This window comes from Loxodonta africana, chromosome 3 (assembly GCF_030014295.1).
Source record: "Loxodonta africana isolate mLoxAfr1 chromosome 3, mLoxAfr1.hap2, whole genome shotgun sequence".
In the NCBI taxonomy this organism is placed as follows: Eukaryota; Metazoa; Chordata; class Mammalia; order Proboscidea; family Elephantidae; genus Loxodonta; species Loxodonta africana.
This window is the reverse complement of record NC_087344.1, coordinates 71,733,879-71,754,374: the sequence shown is the minus strand read 5'-3', so window position 1 is coordinate 71,754,374 and position 20,496 is coordinate 71,733,879. Positions and strand designations below refer to the sequence as shown.

Genomic DNA, 20,496 nt, shown 5'->3' with positions numbered 1-20,496 from the left:
TATCCACTCATCCACTGATGGGCACTTAGGTTGTTTCCATCTTTTTGCTACTGTGCCCCCATTGAATGGATTTTGACCCCTTGTTGAAAATCAGCAGCCCATAGATGGATTTACTTCTGGGTTCTCAATTCTTTTCCACTGGTCTATGTGTCGTCTCTCATTGAACCAGTACCAGGCTATTTTGATTACTGTGGCTGTATAGTAAATTTTGAGATGGGGAAGTGTAAGGTCTACTACTTTGTTCTTCTCCAATATGGTTTTGACTATTCAGGGCACCTCTTTCCTTTCCATATAAAGTTGGCGATTTGTTTTTCCATTTCAGTAAAATATGTTGTGGAAATTTGGATCAGGATTGCGTTATATCACTTTAGAATGCTTTGGGTAGTATCGACATTTTCAAAATGTTAAGTCTTTCAATCCATGAGCATAGAATCTGTTTCTATTTATGCAATCTTAGAAAACTTGCCAGTTAAATTTGTTGCCAACATGTCACTGCTACGATGTGTTGTTTTGTGAAGGATTTTGGTAAGCATCCATCTGAAGTTTTATCTGCTGCTACTAGGTGGCCATTCCGGCTTTAATAGAGTTTATTCTCCTAGATCTTACCACATGATCAAGTGTGTCTTTTCAAAACTGGGGGCTGGATTCTGTGCACCAGTAATGTAGTCTTTGAATCTCTCCATGAATTTGTTTTTCTGTTCTATAAGAGGTCCTTGCTTAAAATCCTCAGATACAGCAGCCTGTTACAATGAAGATCTACTGAAGAATTTTTCTTTAGTTTCTTTTACCGTGGGTCTCTACATTTATGACAGCATTTTTTTTGGATAGCATCAAGGTGTTAAGCATATTAGCTATTAGTGCGTATATTTACTTTTTTATTTTTAGCAATTTGATATGCCTAGAAAGGGCCACATTTCAGCCATTTGAATTGATTTGGCTTCAGGTTAATGAGTTGGATTCTACAAGAGACTAGTTATTGTAGGAAAATTAGCATAACCCTGAGGCAATACTATTGTTTATTCCATGTGAATGCAAACTGCTTCTAATCCACCTTGAACGATATGGGAAAGAATGTATTACCAGATCAATAGCTGCAAACCATGTGCCCAGCAGCAACATTACAGCAGCGTGGGGGTGGGGACCACACTGGATGACACTGTCAGAGGGGGTGACACCAAAATGACTGTCTATAGAAATATCCCTGTAGTTAGTTATAAAAATGAAAACATTTTTCGTAAGCCCAGCTTACATGTATCAATATACCTACAAGGCTAAAACTCTATGCTAATTTACTTTTTGAACTTTCTAATGTGCTCTGGTCAGAGCTGTCATTATTCTCAATTACAATAATGCTTTGAATCATGTGGTTGCATCTGCATGTGCTACATGCACACACTGTTCTTTTTGTTGCTGCTAATGTTTTCATAGTTGCTGATTTTGAAAACCTGTATCAATACCTTGAGAATGAAGTAGTAATTAAAGGAAAAGAAGGGGTGCTATACGGGAATTATAATTTACGAGTAACATTAGCACAAAAAACATTACTAAGGATTTTGTAGGGTCTGGTACGGGAGGAGGTCCATAGAGGGGTGACACCATGAGTTCTGTACTGGGTGATATGAACCCTAGTGACACCACTGAAAGTTACATTATTCTGCTCTAGTGAAGATACTAAATCCAACACAGTAGATGCAATAGAGGCTATTACTTGGACAACATCGCAGTAGTCCACTGTCATCTGCCATCATCCATTCAATTTTTTACACAGGAAAAATTGGTAAATTAAATGGAGTTATAAAGGGAACAACAACCACTGCATCCTTAAAATTTTTGAGAGTGGGATCAATTTATGTCACTCCCTCCCCAAGGATGCAACGTTGTTTTAAAAATAACTTTTTCAAGATATAATTTACAGTAAAATGCACATACAATTTGATGAGTTTTGACATATGCATACATTTGTGAAGCCATAACAAGAAGATAATATGCATATCCATCACCCTCCAAAATTTCCTCGTGTTCATTGCATCCCTTCCTCCCATCTCTCCCTGTCCCCTCCATTACCAGATGACCACAGATCTCTTTTCTATCACTATGCATTAGTTTCCATTTCTAGAATTTAATATAAATGGAATCATATAGCACTGACTCTTTTTTTGTCTGGCTTTTTCACTCAACATAATTATTTTGAGGTTTAACGATGTTGTTGTGTGCATCAACAGTTCATTTGTTTTTATTGATGAGTAGCATTCCATTCCACCACCTGTCAGTCTGTCCTACTGTGGTGGCTGGTATTTCAAATATCAGCAGGGTCACCCATGGAGGACAGGTTTCAGCAGAGATTCCAGACTAAGACAGGCTAGGGAAAAAGGCCTGGTGATCTAATGGCAAAAATTAGCCAATGAAAACCATACAGATCATGACAGAACATTGTTCAACTCTCTTGCTTTGGACACATCATCAGGAAGGATCAATTACTAGAGGAGGATATCATATTTGGTGAAGTAGAGGGCCAATGAGGGCATGGGAGACCCTTGGTGAGATGGACTGGCACAGTAGCCCCAGTGATGGACTTGAACATGCTGGTGATTGTGAGAATGACGCAGGACTGGACAATGTTTTATTGTTGTGCATAAGGTTGCTATGAGTTGGAGTCGACTAGATGGCAGCTAATACCGACAACAGTATTCTACTGCATGGATATATAACAATATAAACAATCTGCTCACCTGCTGATGGGCATGATTACCTTCTTCCACCTTTTTTTAGTTTTTGGAAATAACAAATAAAGCTGTTATGAACACTCATGTTCAAATCTTTTTGTCATTAAATTTAAAGTGGGTATCTCATAGACAGCATATAGTTGGGTCTTGCTTTTTTAATTTGAGAATTTCTGGCCTTCAATTGGGGTGTTTGGGCCATTTATACTCGTGTGACTATTGATCTAGTTGGATTTAAGTCTACCACCCTGCTGTTTGTTTTCTCTCTGTCCTTTTTGCTTTTTGTTCTCCTTCTCCTGTCTCCTTTTGGATTGAACACTTTTTTTTTTGGTTGTCTTATTAGCTATAACCTTTTGTAGTGTCATTTTAGTGATTGTTTGGTGCTTACTGTATACATCTTTTACTTATCACTGTCTACCTTCAAGTAATAGTATATTGGCTCATGTATAGGATAAGAACCTTACGGAAGTATATTCCAATATCTCCCCTCCTGGCCTTTGTGCTTTTGTTGTCCTACATTTTACTTCTAAATACATTATAAACCCCACAAAACACTGTTATTATTTAAAGAGCTAGTTATTTTTAAAGATACTTATATAATAAGAAACAAGGTCTTCATATTTACCTACTTAGTCACCATTTCCAGAACTCTTCATTCTTTTCTGTAGGTCTAGGTTTCCATGTGGTGTAATTTCTTTCTACTTGAAGAACTTTAATATTTCTTATATGTAGGTCTTTCAGTGATGAATTTTTCAGCTTTTGTATGACTGAAAAAGTCTGTTGAAAAAGAAAATAGAACTTTAAGTTAATGTTTTTTTTCAGTACTTTAAAGATGTTTTCCACTGTCTTCTGGGTTTTACTGTTTCTCACAAGAAGTTTGATGTTATTCATATCTTTGATCCCCTGTAAATGAAGTGGCTTTTTTCTCTGGCTGCTTTTAGGATTTTCTCTTTAATATTGATTTTAAGTAATTTGTAATGTGTCTCAGTGTAGTTTTCTTTGTGTTTCCTGTGCTTGGGGTTCGTTTAACTTCTTGGATCTATGGGTTTCTATTTTTCATTCAATTTGGAAACTTTTTTCTCATTATTAAATTTTTTTGTCTTCCTCCCTCCTTCGGGGACTTCAATTACACATATATTAGGCTACTTGACCTCGACCCACATTTCATTGGTGTTCTGCTCATTTTTTCCAGTCGTGTTCCATTTTAGATATTTTCTATGTGGTATTTCTTATACGGAAACCCTGGTGGCATAGTGGTTAAGTGCTACGGCTGCTAACCAAAGGGTTGGCAGTTCAAATCCGCCAGGCACTCCTTGGAAACTCTAATGGGCAGTCCTACTCTGTCCTGTAGGGTCGCTATGAGTCGGAATCGACTCAACGGCACTAGGTTTGGTTTGGTTTTGGTTATTTCTTATATACCCTAGTGGTTAAGAATGGGGGCAGTCTCAGGAGCTTCCATTTGGCCTTTCCTACTACAATGTCTTTTGCTGTAAAGGTCAAGGATTTTATGTGACAGTTCTGCCAACTGTTAACTATGTCCATTCTAATTATACACTTAAGAATCAGGGAAGTGACCATTGGGTGAATCAACCCAATGGATCCACTGCGATATGGACTGGACTAGGACTTTATTTCTTACCTGGCCCCCAATAAGAGGGGAGCCACGATGGCACTTTGGGTCCTCAGGTATAACAAGACCCAGGTCTTGTACCCAACAGCTCTTGAAAAATCTGGGCATGCCCTTTTCCCCAGCATATGGCTACCTGAATAAATTACCATAACCCCCCTCAGGGAATGACTGAGGGAATCACTGCTATATACACTTGTCTTGGTATTGTAGAGTCCTTCCACCTGGGGAACCAGCACATTTTTAGTCAACAGATTCTGGGTCTGAAACTCACTCAGGTCTAGAAACTTGGCAAGGGATTGTAACTTTCTATTGGGGTGGCTGGCCTCCATCCTCTCATCTGTTCTTAAGTAGATATACTAAGTAATACCCTTGTTGGCTGCCCATCTACCTTACCTCTAGGAAAACTATGTTCTTTGTGCCATTTCCATAGGTTTCTGCAGGTCAAAGTCCCCTGGCTGACATTCTGACCTTGATGATCATTGAGGTAATTACACCTGTCTTGCTTCTGATGGCTAAGTGCTGGCCACTGCTATTTTAGGATCCCGTCATTTCCACTGGTAATAGGGAGACCCATTCTGTAAAGCATTTCCTACTGTCAGATCCACCTGACAGATGGCAGCCACTACTGAGTTTTTCAATGACACTAGTTTCCCCTTACTTGTATTTTCTTTAAATGTGTCTTCCCAAAGCATTTGATTAGCTAGTGCGTTTTCTGAACTTACTGAGTAGACCAATTTTAGCCTGCCCACTTTAGTGCCTTTTACTCCTTCCTCCACAATTTCCGATAGACATTCTAGCATCTCTGAACCTTACAGACTTTTTGCTAGTTTTATGACTTAGTTATTCTAAGACTTAAATTGAAGTGGGGTTCTCCCTGATTTTTTAGTGAGACATAGCACATGTTAGGTCTTAAAAACCCACTTTCTTCTATACTAACACAAAGTTAGGACAGCTGTAGTGTTACTTAGCTAGAAGAAATTTAAAAAGAGTCCTGGGGAGAAAGACGGAAGAGTCAGCTTAAAAGATCTCTGGGTCTTTTTTTTTTTTTTTTTTTTAAGATTGTGTATCTTCCAATTCAGAATTCTGCAACTATTGTGAATCAATGAATGGCTCAATGGATGAATATTGGTATGTACAAAGGAAAAAGCCTGGAAGGATATAGATCTCTGGTGGGAGGGGAGTATTTAACTTCTCACTCTTGTATTATGTGTGTGTGTGTCTGTGTATACACATATACTATACAACTGTGTACTTTTTGTAATTAAAACACACACATAAACACACACAATGAGAGAGAGAGGGAGCAAGAGAGGCTTCTTCCCCAGTAGTGTTTAAGAAAAGGATCTTTATAGGATAACGGATGCAGCTGTGTTCTAGTAGGGTGGTTGACTTAATAACGTCACTTGCCCATGGCACCCATCTCATGATAGATGGGCTGCCCCACACTCCTCAGGCTCTATGTTCCTTTATGGGCAGAGAACTGGAAGAAACATTCAAAAGGAAGTAGGGTCTACACATTTCTGCAGAGGTAAATGAACTGCATAGTTGTGTTTCGAGATGTAATTGCAACTTTTTTTTTCATTTCTTAGTTAGTATGAAAACTCTGTTGGAGATGACAGAAACTAGTCATAGAATATGTCAGTTTCCCGGAACGGCTGCAAGATATAATGGTTCCAAGATATAAAGTTTTTTTTTTAACCTATTAAAAATTATGAATACATGAGTGTTGCAAAACATTCAAATAATATAGATGTGCATAAAATACAAAGTGAAAGTCCTCCCTTCAAATCACACTCCCCAGAGGTAACCACTGCACACAATTTGACATGTTTATTTCCAGATCTTTTTCTAATTCTATTTAATATTTTTTACAAAATGGCATCATGCTACATATTGGAATGCATTTTCACTTTCACTTAACATATTTTGGGCCATGTGGAATATGTTAATATATTTAGGTTCATTTCATTCTTTTTAGTGGCTGCATAATATTCCACTGCATGAGTGTACCATAATTTATATAACAGTTCCTCTACTTATGGACATGTATGTTGGTTCCTTTTTTTTTTTTTTTTTTTTTGCTGTTTCAATGCTGCAATGGATATCTCTTAACAAATATTTTGGTATTTATGCAAATATTTCTTTAGGACACATTTAAAAGCTTATATACACTTACATTTTAATGTATATTATCAAATTGTTCTCTATAAAAGGGCCATGACAATTCATAATCTCACTGGTGATTTTAAATTTCTCATTTTCCTAATCTCCATCAAGGCTAAGGATCTCTTCATGTTTCTTGGCCATTTGTATGGCTTCTTTTGTGAACTGCATGTTCTTAACTTTGGCCATTTAAAAATTATGTTCTTTCCACTATTGATTTGTAGAAACTTTTTAAAGTTACAGATGTTAACTACTTCATATATTGAAAAAATTATCATTTTATACTTATCTTTGAACAGTATGGTGACTTTCACCACACCAAAACAAAAAAACCAAAGCAACTGCCATCGAGTCGATTTCGACTCATAGCAACCCTATAGGACAGAGCAGAACTGCCCCATAGGGTTTCCAAGGAGTGCCTGGTGGATTTGAACTGCTGACCTTTTGGTTAGCAGCTGTAGTTCTTAACCACTACACCACTAGGGTTTCCTTTTCATGCCACTGAAACTTGCAATTTTATATAGTCATACCTGCCAGTCTTTTTCTATATGGGGGTCCCTGGGTGGCACAAATGGTTTTGTGCTCAGCTGCTAACCAAAAGGTTGGTGGTTTGAGTCCACCCAAAGGCTCCTCCAAAGAAAGGCCTAGTGATCTACTTCCAAAAATCAGTCACTGAAAACACTGTGGAACCCAGTTCTATTCTGATACACATGGGTCGGAATGAACTTAAGGGCAACTGGTTTGGTTTTGGTTCTGTCCCCCCTCTTCCCCCCCCCAACTTGCTTCTGGGTTTCCTGTCATAAGCACGTGTCCCTTCCGAAGACTATCAAAATATTCTATTTTTTTCCCGCTGTTTTTATGATTCACCTTCATGCTGCGTCTTTAATAAAAACAAACAAACAAAAAAAACCCTCAAACCCGTTGTCGTCGATTCGGATTCACAGCGGCCCTACAGCACAGGGTAGAGCTGCCCCATAGGGTTTCCAGGGAGCGCCTGGTGGATTCGACCTGCCAACCTTTTTTTTTTTTTTTTTAATAATTTTCATTGTGCTTTAAGTGAAAGTTTACAAATCAACTCAGTCTCTCACACAAAAATTTATATACACCTTGCTATACACTCCCAATTACTCTCCCCCTAATGAGACAGCCTGCTCTCTCCCTCCACTCTCTCTTTTCGTGTCCTTTTCGCCAGCTTCTAACCCCCTCCACCCTCTCATCTCCCCTCCAGGCAGGAGATGCCAACATAGTCTCAAGAATCCACCTGATCCAAGAAGGTCGCTCCTCACCAGAATCCCTCTCCAACCCATTGTCCAGTCCAATCCATGTCTGAAGAGTTGGCTTTCGGAAGAGTTCCTGTCCTGGGCCAACAGAAGGTCTGGGGGACATGACCACCAGGATCCTTCTAGTGTCAGACCATTAAGTCTGGTCTTAACGAGAATTTGGGGTCTGCATCCCGTCGACCTGCCAACCTTTTGATTAGCAGCCATGGCTCTTAACCACTACGCCACCAAGGTTTCAGTAGGGAATCCTCTCACTTTTTCTCCAATTCGTCTTTCGGGTAAGAGATTTTTGGAAAGGTTTTACCGGGTAACAAGGGGAAACGGCCACCTGGGACCATCGCTTTAGGGCACCCATAAGTGGTTGGCACTTCATATATGGTGTGTAACTTCCCCCTCAGGGGGGTTACGGATAAGGAAATAGGGCGTTGCACAAAGTAACTTACAGAGCCATTACTGGAAGAGACACCGTCAGGTCAAGAGGCAAACGCAGATTTAACACACCTAGCACCACACTCGCTTTCCGACCTCTCGCGACAGTTGTACGTCATCCGAGAGCGCCGGTGGCCGGGGCGGGAGCGCGGCCTACGTCGCGTGAAGCTGTGCCCTGCTGTGCTGTCTCACCGGTGAGGCCGAGAAGCCAGCGAGACGTGCGTTCTGTAGAACCTGCAGCCTCCGGCCTCCCGCCACTATGGAGTACCTCATAGGCATCCAGGGCCCCGACTACGTCCTGGTCGCCTCCGACCGGGTGGCTGCCAGCAATATTGTCCAGATGAAGGACGGTGAGAGGAAGCAGGGGAGGCCCCGCCGGGCCTGGGTGTTGAGGCAGAGAAGGGAGTTCGGGGGCGGGGGGTTGGGGTACCAGGGACGTCTGGAAGTTAGGACCCGCCCTGGCCTGCCATCCACTTATCTTTTAGAGCTGAGGAGACAGACAAGCTTACGACCTTGCTAGCCATTCCTCCCAGGGCTCCTAGGTCAGTGCTCAGTGCACTGGCCTTCGCTAAATACTTGCTAGGAGAGAGTTGCCTAAGAGAGTTTAGTTTATAAGTGCTTAAACCGCTGCCCAGCACTAGGGTCCCCTGGTAAGTTTCCTGTTGTCGCTACCAGTGAGATTAGTTTCGTGGAATCCTGGGGAGAGTGAGACTGTGGGACCAGAAGCTTAGTATTTTCTTTTCTTCCGCTGTCTCTTCCCTTGGCTCAGCTCTTATGCTCCTTTTCTAGTTTTCCTGGGCACTGGCTGCCAAGTTTTCTTTATGTTTTAGTAGTTAATAGAATTAGAAGACACGATTCCAGCCCCCGTCGCTTTCTTGCTTTGTGACTTTGTACAAGTTACTTTACAGTGCCCAGATTTTCTAATCTGTAAAATCAGATTAGTATTACCAGCCTCACAAGATTGCTGTGAGGATTGAGTGAATGAGGTAAATTACGTGCGAACGCCCAGGAGAGTGATAAATACTTGGTAGTAATTTATAGGTGCTGGACCGGGCAGCGTTTCGTCGGTTGTACATAGTGTCGCTTGAGTCGCAATCGAGTCTATAACATCCAACAACAATACTGCTACTAAGCACTTATTATGTATGTGCTTAAAATGATTTACTAATTCGTTTAACCTTTTGAGATAAGCACTATTACATCCCCACTTTACAGATGTTAGTTCTGAGGCACAGAGGTTAAGAAACTTGCCCAAGGTCACGAATGGCAGAACCAGGGTTCAAACTTACGTGGCGTGACTCCAGACCTTTTGCCCATATTTGCTGTACTATACTGTCTCCTACAGTGTATACTCAAATACTTCAAAAAAGATTTTGGTCGTTGACATGAGAAATCTAAGCGTGTGTTTTCATGACTGATCATAGACGTGCTACTGTTGAAAAAGCATTTTGCTTTGTCTCAGAGATGATTTAATTGTTGGTTTGACAGACAGGTTTTGGATACCTATGTGTACGTTACAATACTAGGTGCTGGGGGGATGCAAAGAAGAGTAAGAAACAACCCCTATCCTAAGATTATTAGGTGTATAATCTTAAAAGAAGTTACAGTTTAATAAGGGATTTGGATATGTGTACCAGTAATTACATGAAGTGTTATATGAAAACTACAATCAAACTTCTCAGGTAATGCAGAGCAAGAAGAGATTGTGCTCAGGTAATCCAGAGGAAAAAGATTCTTTCTGGTTGCAGAGATTTAGAGAAAACTTTGAGAGCAGCTGACAGTTCATCTTGGGTTTAAGGAAAGAAAAATTATTAAATCCAAGGTTTCTTAAAGTGTATGTATGAACAAAGGCAAAAAATGTGTTCACAGCTGCTGCCTCAGCAGGCATCTGATTGTCAGGCTGGAAAGGTAGAATGACCTCTGATGGACTTCACTTGTGTGTTCTAGTCTTCCTGAAGAAAAGAGTCCTGAAAGTGGTTTATTAAACATCTATTGTATGGATTGTTCCTCAAGTGAAATTACTTAATGAAATTAGATGATTAGTTTGTAGAAGTTCTGTTTGTAAACTAGTCTTTCAAAGGAGTAAATTTGTTTTGTTTGAGAATAAATTTGTCCGTTATTTTGAATACTGAGCCTTTTGATAAGCAAATTATTTAGAAGCCGTTTTTAAGTAGAATAACCAAGTCAGTATCTTTACAAATCTTCTGTTTTATCATGATAATGTATGTGAAATAATTTTGAAAAGTAAAATGTGCTTTAAGCCTATTTGTGTACAACATATTAGACATAGATTAGTCCAAAACATTAAGGAAACAAGGAAATGCATATTACAAGGTGATTTTGTATGATAAAAGAAGTATCACTAGTCAGTATTAGTTTTTAAATTAATGATTTCAGCAGTGATTCCTAAGGGCATTCAGAGAAAGGAAAGATCAATGTGGTTTAGAAGAAAGATGAATTTGAGTTAGTTCTTGAAAAATGATAGGAAATAATTGCAGTCAACTCTGATTTTCCCCATGGTTTTTTCTGGCATAAACACTTTTATGATGGGAGCTTTGGAATTGTATAAGGACTTTTTCCTACTATTCATTTCCTGAAGAAACTGTGTGGGTAGGCAAGAATGCTGAAAACAGTAGCCTTTTGGGGCTTATTTTCTCCAACTATAAAATGAGAAAAATACTTGCCATTCGTTTTTCATTTTGTTGCTTTGCAAAATATTTTGATACTATAGAGAAGGCATTTCCCAAAGATTGCTTATCAAAATTAGGTGGTACAACTCTCAGTTTGGTTGTATGCTGTGTTTCATATTTCTTGGCTTATGTAAAATTATTTTTAAAATCAGAGTACACCAACCCACACAGAACTCTTTTCTTTTCTGAATTCCGATACCATGTATAATCTGAACTACATTGTCTAACACTTAGGTATGATAATATTGTACATGTATAGGATTCTCTGGAAACCCTGGTGGTGTAGTAGTTAAGTGCTATGGCTGCTAATCAAGAGGTCAGCAGTTCGAATCTGCCAGGTGCTCCTTGGAAACTCTATGGGCCAGTTCTACTGTCCTATAGGGTCGCTATGAGTCGGAGTCAACTCAACGGCAGCGGGTTTGGTTTTTGGTTTATAGGATTCATTACCATTTTCTTCACCTGTGAGTTAGGCAAGGTTAAGTGATACTATCACCATTGTACACATTTGGAAACTGGGGCTTAGGGATAACAAGTAATTGCCCTAAATTTAGAGTGCTAAGGCCAGATTATAAATGAAGTCTGCTGGTTTCTACTCAGTTGGTTTTCCACATTATTACACACTGATGTTCATTTTGTTGTCCATTTGTTTCATGTCGATCTTGTTAAGTTCCTTCAAGGACCAGGACTTGTTTAGAGCTAAACAGGCTGTTTCCTGGACAGCTCAGGGAGCCATTAGCATCTATCGTTTTTGTTTTTCTGCCCTCCTCCACTACACACTGGATGTGCAGTAGATGTTTAAAAAACACTTTTAGTGTTGCCTTAAGTTCATCTTAGAATTGAACAGTTGGCTACCAAGAATTTTAGCCTTTCATTTAAATGTGACATAAATTCTTTATAAACAAGTTCCCTTTTCCCAAAATAAGAATTGTTTTTCTTCCTGATTATAAAAGTAATAAAAATTTATTGAATAGAATTTTCTCACAAAAGTGATATATATTAAAAATTTTAGGAAATACCGACAAGCAAAAAGGAGGAAATAAAAATTGCTCACACTTTTACCACTGGCAAGAACTTAGAATATATCCTTCCGGTTCCTTTCTTTGCATGGATAATACATTTGAAAGCGTTTTTTTTCCTTTTATAAACAAGTTTGCAAACTAACAGCTTTAGATCTCCTGCAGTGTTCTTGTTAGGAGTTTCAAGGCAATTTGATATTATCTAAAGGCACATTTTGTGTGTGTGTGTGTGTGTGTGTGTGTCTGTTTCCTAAGTAGCCATATTACTGATACCTACAACTCTCAAACACTTGTAAAGTATTTGACAGTAGCATTTTGTTCTTTAAATCCTATTAAGGGATTTTGACATTTCAGAAACTTTCAAACAGGAGACATGTCTCCCGGGGAAGATTATTCAGCACAATTTGAAAAATGAAAAGTGAAAGTGAGAGTAAGATAGGAAGATTATGGTTTTTCTGAAGCTATGACTAAATATGGAGTTTTTGTCCTTAGGCACTATTGTAATTGCTATCTGAATATTTATCTATCTAGCTAATCTGAATGAGTCTGGTTCAGCTAGATAAAATTAGAACATAAAGATTTTTGTAAGGTGTTTTAAAATAGCTTACTGAGTGGTTTAAAGTCAGGAAAGGTATACGTCAGGACTGTATCCTTTCACCATACCTGTTTGATCATATGCTGAGCAAATAATCTGAGAAGCTGGACTATATGAAGAAGAATGGGGCATCAGGACTGGAGGAAGACTCATCGACAACCTGCGTTATACAGGTAATACAACCTTGCTTGCTGAAAGTGAAAAGGACTTAAAGCACTCACTAATGAAGATCAAAGACCACAGCCTTCAGTATGGATTACACCTCAACATAAAGAAAACAAAAATCCTCACAACTGGACCAATGAGCAACATCATGATAAATGGAGAAAAGATTGAAGTTGTAAGGATTTCGTTTTACTTGGATCCACAATCGACAGCCATGGAAGGAGCAGTCAAGAAATCAAACAATGCATTGCATTAGGTAAATCTGCTGCAAAGGACCTCTTTAAAGCTTTGAAAAGCAAAGATGTCACCTTGAAGACTAAGGTGTGCCTGATCCAAGCCATGGTATTTTCAATCGTATCATATGCATGTGAAAGCTGGACAGTGAATAAGGAAGACTGAAGAAGAATTGACGCCTTTGAATTGTGGGGTTGGCAAAGAGTATTGAATATATCATGGACTGCCAAAAGAACGAACAGAACTGTCTTGGAAGAAGTACAACCAGAATGCTCCTTAGAAGCAAGGATGGCAAGACTGCGTCTTATGTACTTTGGACATGTTGTCAGGAGGGATCAGTCCCTGGAGAAGGACATCATGCTTGGCAAAGTACAGGGTCAGCGGAAAAGAGGAAGACCCTCAACGAGGTGGATTGACACAGTGACAGCAACAATAAGTGCAAGCATAATAACGATTGTAAGGATGGCTCAGGACCGGGCAGTGTTTCATTCTGTTGTGCATAGATAGGATCACTATGAGTCGGAACCGACTCGATGGCACCTAACAACGACAACTGTTAGAATATTAGAATTTTTGCTTTGGCAATCATTTTAGTTTTCTATTTTGCTTTAGAAATGGAGTTGGTTTACTTTTTAAGGTGATTTATATTCTCAGTTGATTTTCTATTTTTTCTTGTGATGGCTCCTTAATTTTGAGTATAACAGTAGACCTTTTCATGTATGCTTTTGTATGTGTGTGAATATAATAATTAATATTTGTATTGTGGAGACATATAAACCCGAAGATAATCACCGTTGACTCAATTCCTTCAGTTTCCTTGATTAGTCTGTTCTTGCATTTTAAAATACCTTTAAATGTTTCTGTTATATTTTGGATTATCAACTTTCCTATATCTTCTCCAATTGAAATTAGCAATAAAATATGTTGATGGTTTAACATGAGAGTAAAAAACAAATACAGGTACCCATTAAAATCACTGAAAATATAATTAGTAAAATTATTTAATATAGTAATAAATAAATGTTAGTATACTAATTGACAAACCTGTTTATAGTTGCATATATAATAGCCATAAACTTATGATAAGGTAATTTCTAATAGCATGTTTCTTTCTTTGAGCAGATCATGACAAAATGTTTAAGATGAGTGAAAAAATCTTGCTCCTATGTGTTGGAGAGGCTGGCGACACCGTGCAGTTTGCAGAATATATTCAAAAAAATGTACAGCTTTATAAGATGCGAAATGGTGGGTAACACTTAGAATGTAGCTTTAGTTGATTTGTCTGAATGTTTGAACTGAAAAGAATATTCACTACTAGCAGTTTATACATGGGCAGACCTATGTGGTCATATTTTCATTTGAGTCATCTAAGTTTTAAAAACTTATCTAGACCATCCTTCTATCTTAAAGATTTTCTGCAAAAATCCCAGCGTATAAAGGAGAGCCGTTATAACACTCATATCTGGGAGATAAAACTACCATCTTGGAGATGGGCATGGTAATATACTTTTTAAGTGTTAGATATTTCCGAGAATGTAATCTGAGCTGGAGTATATCTGAATCTGAGAGCTAAAAAAGACCTAAGTAAAACTTGGCTTTACTATTTTATGTGACAAATCACTTATCCTCTCTGGCCTTCGGTTTCCATATTTCTAAAATGGGATTATAATAGTATTAACGAATGTTTTATTAACGAATAATACCTATGAAAATGCTTTATAACCTTAAAGCTCTGCATAATGATAGGGAATTTACTGTGTTTAAAAGGGTTCCCTGACCTCTCTGGTACGTTCCTGTCTAGTGAGATAATTAATGCTCTCTCTGGGGCTAATGAACCCTTACCATCTGGGAGTACCTCCCTATCAGACAGCACTGGCCACTAGCCCTCTCATCCAGGAATGTTTGTAGTGAAGCTGTTGCAGGGAGAACTCTACTTCTAGTTACTTCACAGTTTAACAACACTGTTATATACAGCACTGGTATAATATGGAGCTGTGAAGAAGCTTAATTTTTATATAACTGTGTGTGTAAAATAACTAGGTGAGATCCATTCAGATAGCTTTTTAAGCAGTAGATGTAGCATAATGCATTCAAATCCATAAATATTTTTGAGGACATCGTTTATGTTAAACAATGCTTAGTAAGTTGGAATTGACTCGGTGGCAGTGGGTTTGGTTTTGGTTTAGTACTACAGAGAATTCAAATGCAAACAAGGCTCAGTCCCTACTATTTAGAAAACTAAAGTACATGGTGCTTCTGTTTAGGCAAGCTTAGAATATTTCAAGACTTCTGTTATTTTTTTAGTGGTTCTAACTGTTTGCCTGCATACCCGGTGAAGGATGCTAATAACATTTCTGAAGTACAGTAGGTACAACAATACTTACTGTCCTATCCTGGGAGAAGGGGAAAGAGTGAACAGGAGTAGAGAGAATTGCTTTTTACGTGGGTGTTAGGGTCTAAAGTCAGTACATAAAACAAAAATTATACATAGTTACAATTGCCCTTAAAAACCCTTAAATTACTTGTCAAATACAGTTTTGTATATGTAACCCTATACAGTAATTCTTCTGCATATTAAAGTTCAAGACCTGAGCTAAAATAAAGGAAAGAAAATCCATATGGAGATGATTGGGCATCAGACTTTGCTGCATTTAAGATAACTCTCAAATCCTCAGTGGTATTTGGAGGATGAGTTGGAGAATTCAGAAGTATCCTTGCTTGTCCAAGGTTGTCTAAGGTTGCTCCCGTTATGATTTAATATGCACTAATAGACTAATAGGAGCCCTGGTGGTGCAGTAGTTAAGGACTCAGCTGCTAACGAGAAGGTCAGCGGTTCAAAACCACCAGCTGTTCTGCGGGAGAAAGATGTGGCAGACTGCTTCCATAAAGATTGGCAGCCTTGGAAACCCTGTGAGGCAGTACTGCTCTGTCCTGTGGGGTTGCTGTGAATCAGAATTGACTTGACTGCAGTGAGTTTGGTTTTGGGGTTAGTAGACTAATAGGAGCCCTGGTGGTGCAAAGGTTAAGAGCTCAGCTGATAACTGAAAGGTTGGCAGGTTGAACCCATCCAGCAGCTCTGCAGGAAAAAGACCTGGCAGTCTGCTTCCGTAAAGATTACAGCAAAGAAAACACTATGTGGCAATTCTGCTCTGTCACATGGGGTCACTATGAGTCAGAATCAACTCATCATTACCCAATAACAACAACAATAGACTTGTTATGAGGATGAAATTCAATAGTACAAGTGAAAGCACATAGCATAGAGCCTGAAACATAGCAGCTGCTCAATAAATATTTGTCAGAATTTTAGTCTAAACCTTGTCTTATCTGACAGTGGTCTTCGAAATGTTATGGGGAATAACTTAGCTACATGCTGTCTGTCTTTCCAAATTGGCATTTTCTGTGGGGGTTCACTGAGTTGTGGGTCATTCTCATGCTTTTTGGCACTAGTCACATTTTTCTGGGGAATTAAGTTCCAAATGAGTGCATCGTTAAATGTGCGCTGACGCTCAACCTTTTTTTTTAAAGTTTTATGCTTCAGATACACTATTTTTTTTTTTTAACATTCTTTTTCTGTGGCTTGTACTTTTGAAAATCCTATTATATTTCTTAATTAGGTTACACATTTTTTAAAAGAAAACCTTATAAAGCATGACTGAGACTGCCCTAACTTCCAGTCTCTTTTTTCCCAATATCCTTGTTTTAATAGACTTACAAAAAAATGGCATCTCAAGACCTCTTTCTTTTTGTACACCTGTGTCTTTGTACCTCTTAAGCAAGGTTATGACATTGATCCCACCATAGCACAATCAAAATCACCTTGGTTCTGTTCTGTGGCTGTGAGTTGCTGTAACTATAAGCCAGTTATTGCATGAATGTTGCATGGTGAAAGAAAATAAAAGTAGGATTGTACCCTTCGGTCTGTGTCCTTTATATATCCTGAAGGTACAAAGGATCGTGGGTTTTAAGAACAGGGTAGTGGAATGATTTGGGGTACTGTTATTCCTTTTGCTTCACTTTAAGTATTTTTCTTTATCTCTTGTACCAGGATATGAATTGTCTCCCACAGCAGCAGCTAATTTCACTCGCCGAAACCTGGCTGACTACCTTCGGAGTCGGGTAAGCAGTCTAGCAGGTAGTCTTCGACGTGAACAGAGAATCTTCTGTGCTTCTTCTGTATTACTGTTACACTCGAGTAGTATTTTTGCCTGTTTTTGGCCATCCTGAGCACTTCCCCTTGCTGCATGTTATTCTTCATTCTCTTTGGATTTGTTTTCTCTTACTGTCTAGTTGCTAATTAAAGCCCAGAAGGTAAATTTACCTTCTCAAAGGTTTTGAATGAGGCACACAAGTACGAAGGCCTGTGACAACCTTTTTTTTTTTTTTAATTGTGATTTAGGTGAAAGTTTCTCCTTCAAAAATTTGTATACAAATTATTTCATAGCATTGGCTGCAATCCCGCATTGTGTCAGCACTCTTCCCCTTCCCCTTTCTACCCCAGCTTCACCATGTCCATTTGTCCAGCTTTCCTGTCTCCTCCCACCTTCTCATCTTTGTTCTTGGGCAGGTGTCGCCCATTTGATCTCATATGCTTGATTGATCTAAGACTTAAGTTCCTCACGTGTGTTATTGTTTGTCTTATAACCAGAAACCAAACCCGTTGCCGTGGAGTCCATTCCAACTCAGCGACCCTATAAGACAGAGTAGAACTGCCCTCTACAGTTTCCGAAGAACACCTAGTGGATTCAAACTGCTGACCTTATGGTTAGCAGCCATAGCTCTTAACTACTATGCCACCAGGGTTTCCGTTTGTCTTATAGGCCCTGCCTAATCTTTGGCTGAAAGGTGAACTTTGGAAGTGGCTTAAAGTGTGAGTTAGAAGGATATGACAACCTTTGAAACTTTTTTTTCTGAAATGTTTCCATAGCAAACTGTGTTTAATTCCTTTGGTTGAAGGTCCCTACATGGAACCAAACCAAATCCACTGCCACTGAGTCACTTCCGACTCATAGCAACCTTATAAGCCAGAGTAGAATTGCCCCATAGAGTTTCCAAGGAGCACCTGGGGATTCGAACTGCTGACCTCTCAGTTAGCAGCCATAGCACTTAACCACTAGGCCACCAGGGTTTCCCCCTACATGGTAGTGGAGGTGAAATCTTTAAAATAATGCAAAGTTTCGTTTTTTTCTAAAATTTGCAATTATCTGTGTCCTTCTATGACTGTCATCCGAAGCATACAGAATCGTTCCTCCTCAATTATTCTGACTTTGTTGTTACGTTAGAACTGTCTATTCCATTGATAGTGTGTTGAAAGATGCACGTTGAGTTAAGGATTGAATGCATTAAAGATTGTGTAGGATCTGCCAAGAAAGTTCATATGATTGCTAAAGGTATGTATCATTCCCTTCCCACAGGGACTAAGTAAAAGGAGCCTTACCATGTGACCTTAACCTCCTGTGCCTGTTTACTCATCTATGAAATCAAGATAGCCTCCTAACCCCACAGGAGTGCTGGGAAAATACGCTTATAAATCATAATATTTAACATTCATATGTCTTTTGCCCACAGCATTTTACTTAATAATCTAATCTATTCACTGTCCCACTGAGACAGATAGTAGTTAGTTCTCTACCACTGATATGGCGTGAAAGGCATAGGTGGCCAAGGGACTTGGACCAAGCCACACAGCACGTCAGACAGAGCTACAATAATGATGCCATAACCACCTGACTGTCCACCTTACATCAGCTCTTTGGTTCCTCAGTAGTGTTTCTAGAACATAGGTGCTGTTCGTATTCTTATTATGGTTTTAATTTCATCTGCACTTGCCTAAACTGAGTTATAACAAGTCTGAACAAGTGCGGGTATGATTTATTTTTTTTTAGTTACTTACTAAACACCTTTAATGTAGTTTATTTTCTAGTGCCTAATAATACTGGATTGAGAACTTCTTAATAAATAAAAAAAACAGTTGCCATCAAGTTGACTCTGACTCGTGGTGCCCACGTGTGTGTCAGAGCGGACCTGTGCTCCACAGGGTTTTCAGTGGCTGGTTTTTGGGAAGTAGATCACCAGGCCTTTCTTCTGAGGCACCTTTGGGTGGACTTGAGCTTCCAACCTTTTCCTTAGCAGCTGAGCATATTAGCTGTTTGCACCATCCAGGGACTCCTCTCAATGAATAGAATCTCTTTTCTCAGTGCTAGCTTTGACAAAGGGTCATGTGGATTCTGGAAGATCCTGAAGTTTGAGAAGAAGCTGGATGGATTGGGAGAAGACAAATTTACATACAATGTTTTGATCTGGCTGGACGATCAATTGCCTTTTCTTGTTACCTCTTCTGTGAGAGAAGAAAATGGGCCAGACATGAACTTCCTGCCACCCAGAAGTTCTGTGATATTCAGCAAAGAGTATGCTGTGGTGTGCTGTGCTAAACGTTCCTTTGACTTATCAGGCAGAAATGGAGTAAGAATTCCAGCTTTGGGCGCAATAAGTATTTTCTCATAAATGCTGCAGACAGTAAGTGAATTAAGCTCCTTTTAGAATTGAGATAAGAGTGGCGATATGCTTCATGCAAATGCAGCGAATCCAGTTAATCTTCTAGTAGAAATGTTTGATGTTTTAAATAAATACCCCTTGTAGACAGTGACGTGAAGCTTTTAGTAAATATCGACTGCCTTTGCCTTGTGCTTCTACTGTATGTCCAATAGGTTGTTAGTTCTAAAATATAAGTTTATATTTTAGTCATTTTATTCTGGGGAAAAAAGCGATGATTGTTCTTCATTTTCCTAAAAAGTACAAAGTCACTAAATTTAGTACAAGGTCACACTAGTTGGCACATGAGGCTTAATTTGAGTCAGTCAGTTACCATGCATAGCTTTGTGTCTGTAGCTCACATTGTTTGATTTCCAATTTGCCACTTGTTGGGTATGTGTGCGGAGGGGCATGACGTGGAGTGGGGAGAACATTTATTTATCACAAAGCGTAGGATGAATCTTACGTAAAATGGTTTATTTAAACAGGCAATTTACCATTGTAGTTTCTGGAATTAGACTGCCTGGGTTTGAATCTTTGCTTACTGATGTGTTACCTGTGTGTCTTTGGACAAATCCTAAACCTTAATTTCTCTTCCTACAAAATAATAGTACCTACTTCACAGAATTATTATAAAGATTAAACAGGGTAATCCATCCGAGACTCTTAGCACAGCACATGGCACATATAACTAATTAATTAACCACTTTTGCTTTTGTGCTGCTATTGTTGGGTTGAAGAAGCCTTTTATTAACTAAGAGTTGACTTCATATAGAGGATACTTCATTATGCTAGTTTAGTTTAACTGACGCTAGTAGAGAGAGGGACATAAAAAATTACTGGTATTGATAGGGGAAATAGAAGAAAACCAATATTAACCATCTGTTTTGTGCAGCACTTTATTCTATATCTGCACAGTCCAGTAAGGTAGCGACTAACCATATGTGGAAAACCCTGGTTGTATAATGGTTAGAGCTACGGCTGCTAACCAAAAGGTCAGCAGTTCGAATCTACCAGGCACTCCTTGGAAACTCCATGGGGCA

The 20,496-nt window shown here is 39.0% G+C and overlaps 1 protein-coding gene and 1 long non-coding RNA gene across 5 annotated transcripts in view; one reads left to right on the top strand and one right to left on the bottom strand.

Moving 5' to 3' along the window:
• Positions 1–8,364, bottom strand: part of LOC104846354 (uncharacterized) — a 117,153-nt gene extending 108,789 nt beyond the window's left edge. For all 4 annotated transcript variants that reach the window (XR_010321363.1, XR_010321364.1, XR_010321365.1 and 1 more), the window contains exons 1-2: positions 8,237–8,364; positions 3,346–3,497 (exon numbers count right to left, since the gene is read on the bottom strand). This is a non-coding gene — a long non-coding RNA (uncharacterized LOC104846354). The remainder of the gene's footprint in view (positions 1–3,345; positions 3,498–8,236) is intronic.
• Position 8,365: 1 nt separating this feature from the next.
• The window catches only part of PSMB2 (proteasome 20S subunit beta 2), a 34,065-nt gene continuing 21,934 nt past the window's right edge, over positions 8,366–20,496 (top strand). The window contains exons 1-3 of the mRNA XM_003415491.4: positions 8,366–8,572; positions 14,045–14,167; positions 16,971–17,041. Of these exons, the coding sequence (XP_003415539.1) occupies positions 8,482–8,572; positions 14,045–14,167; positions 16,971–17,041 (285 nt within the window). The 5' untranslated portion in view covers positions 8,366–8,481. The remainder of the gene's footprint in view (positions 8,573–14,044; positions 14,168–16,970; positions 17,042–20,496) is intronic.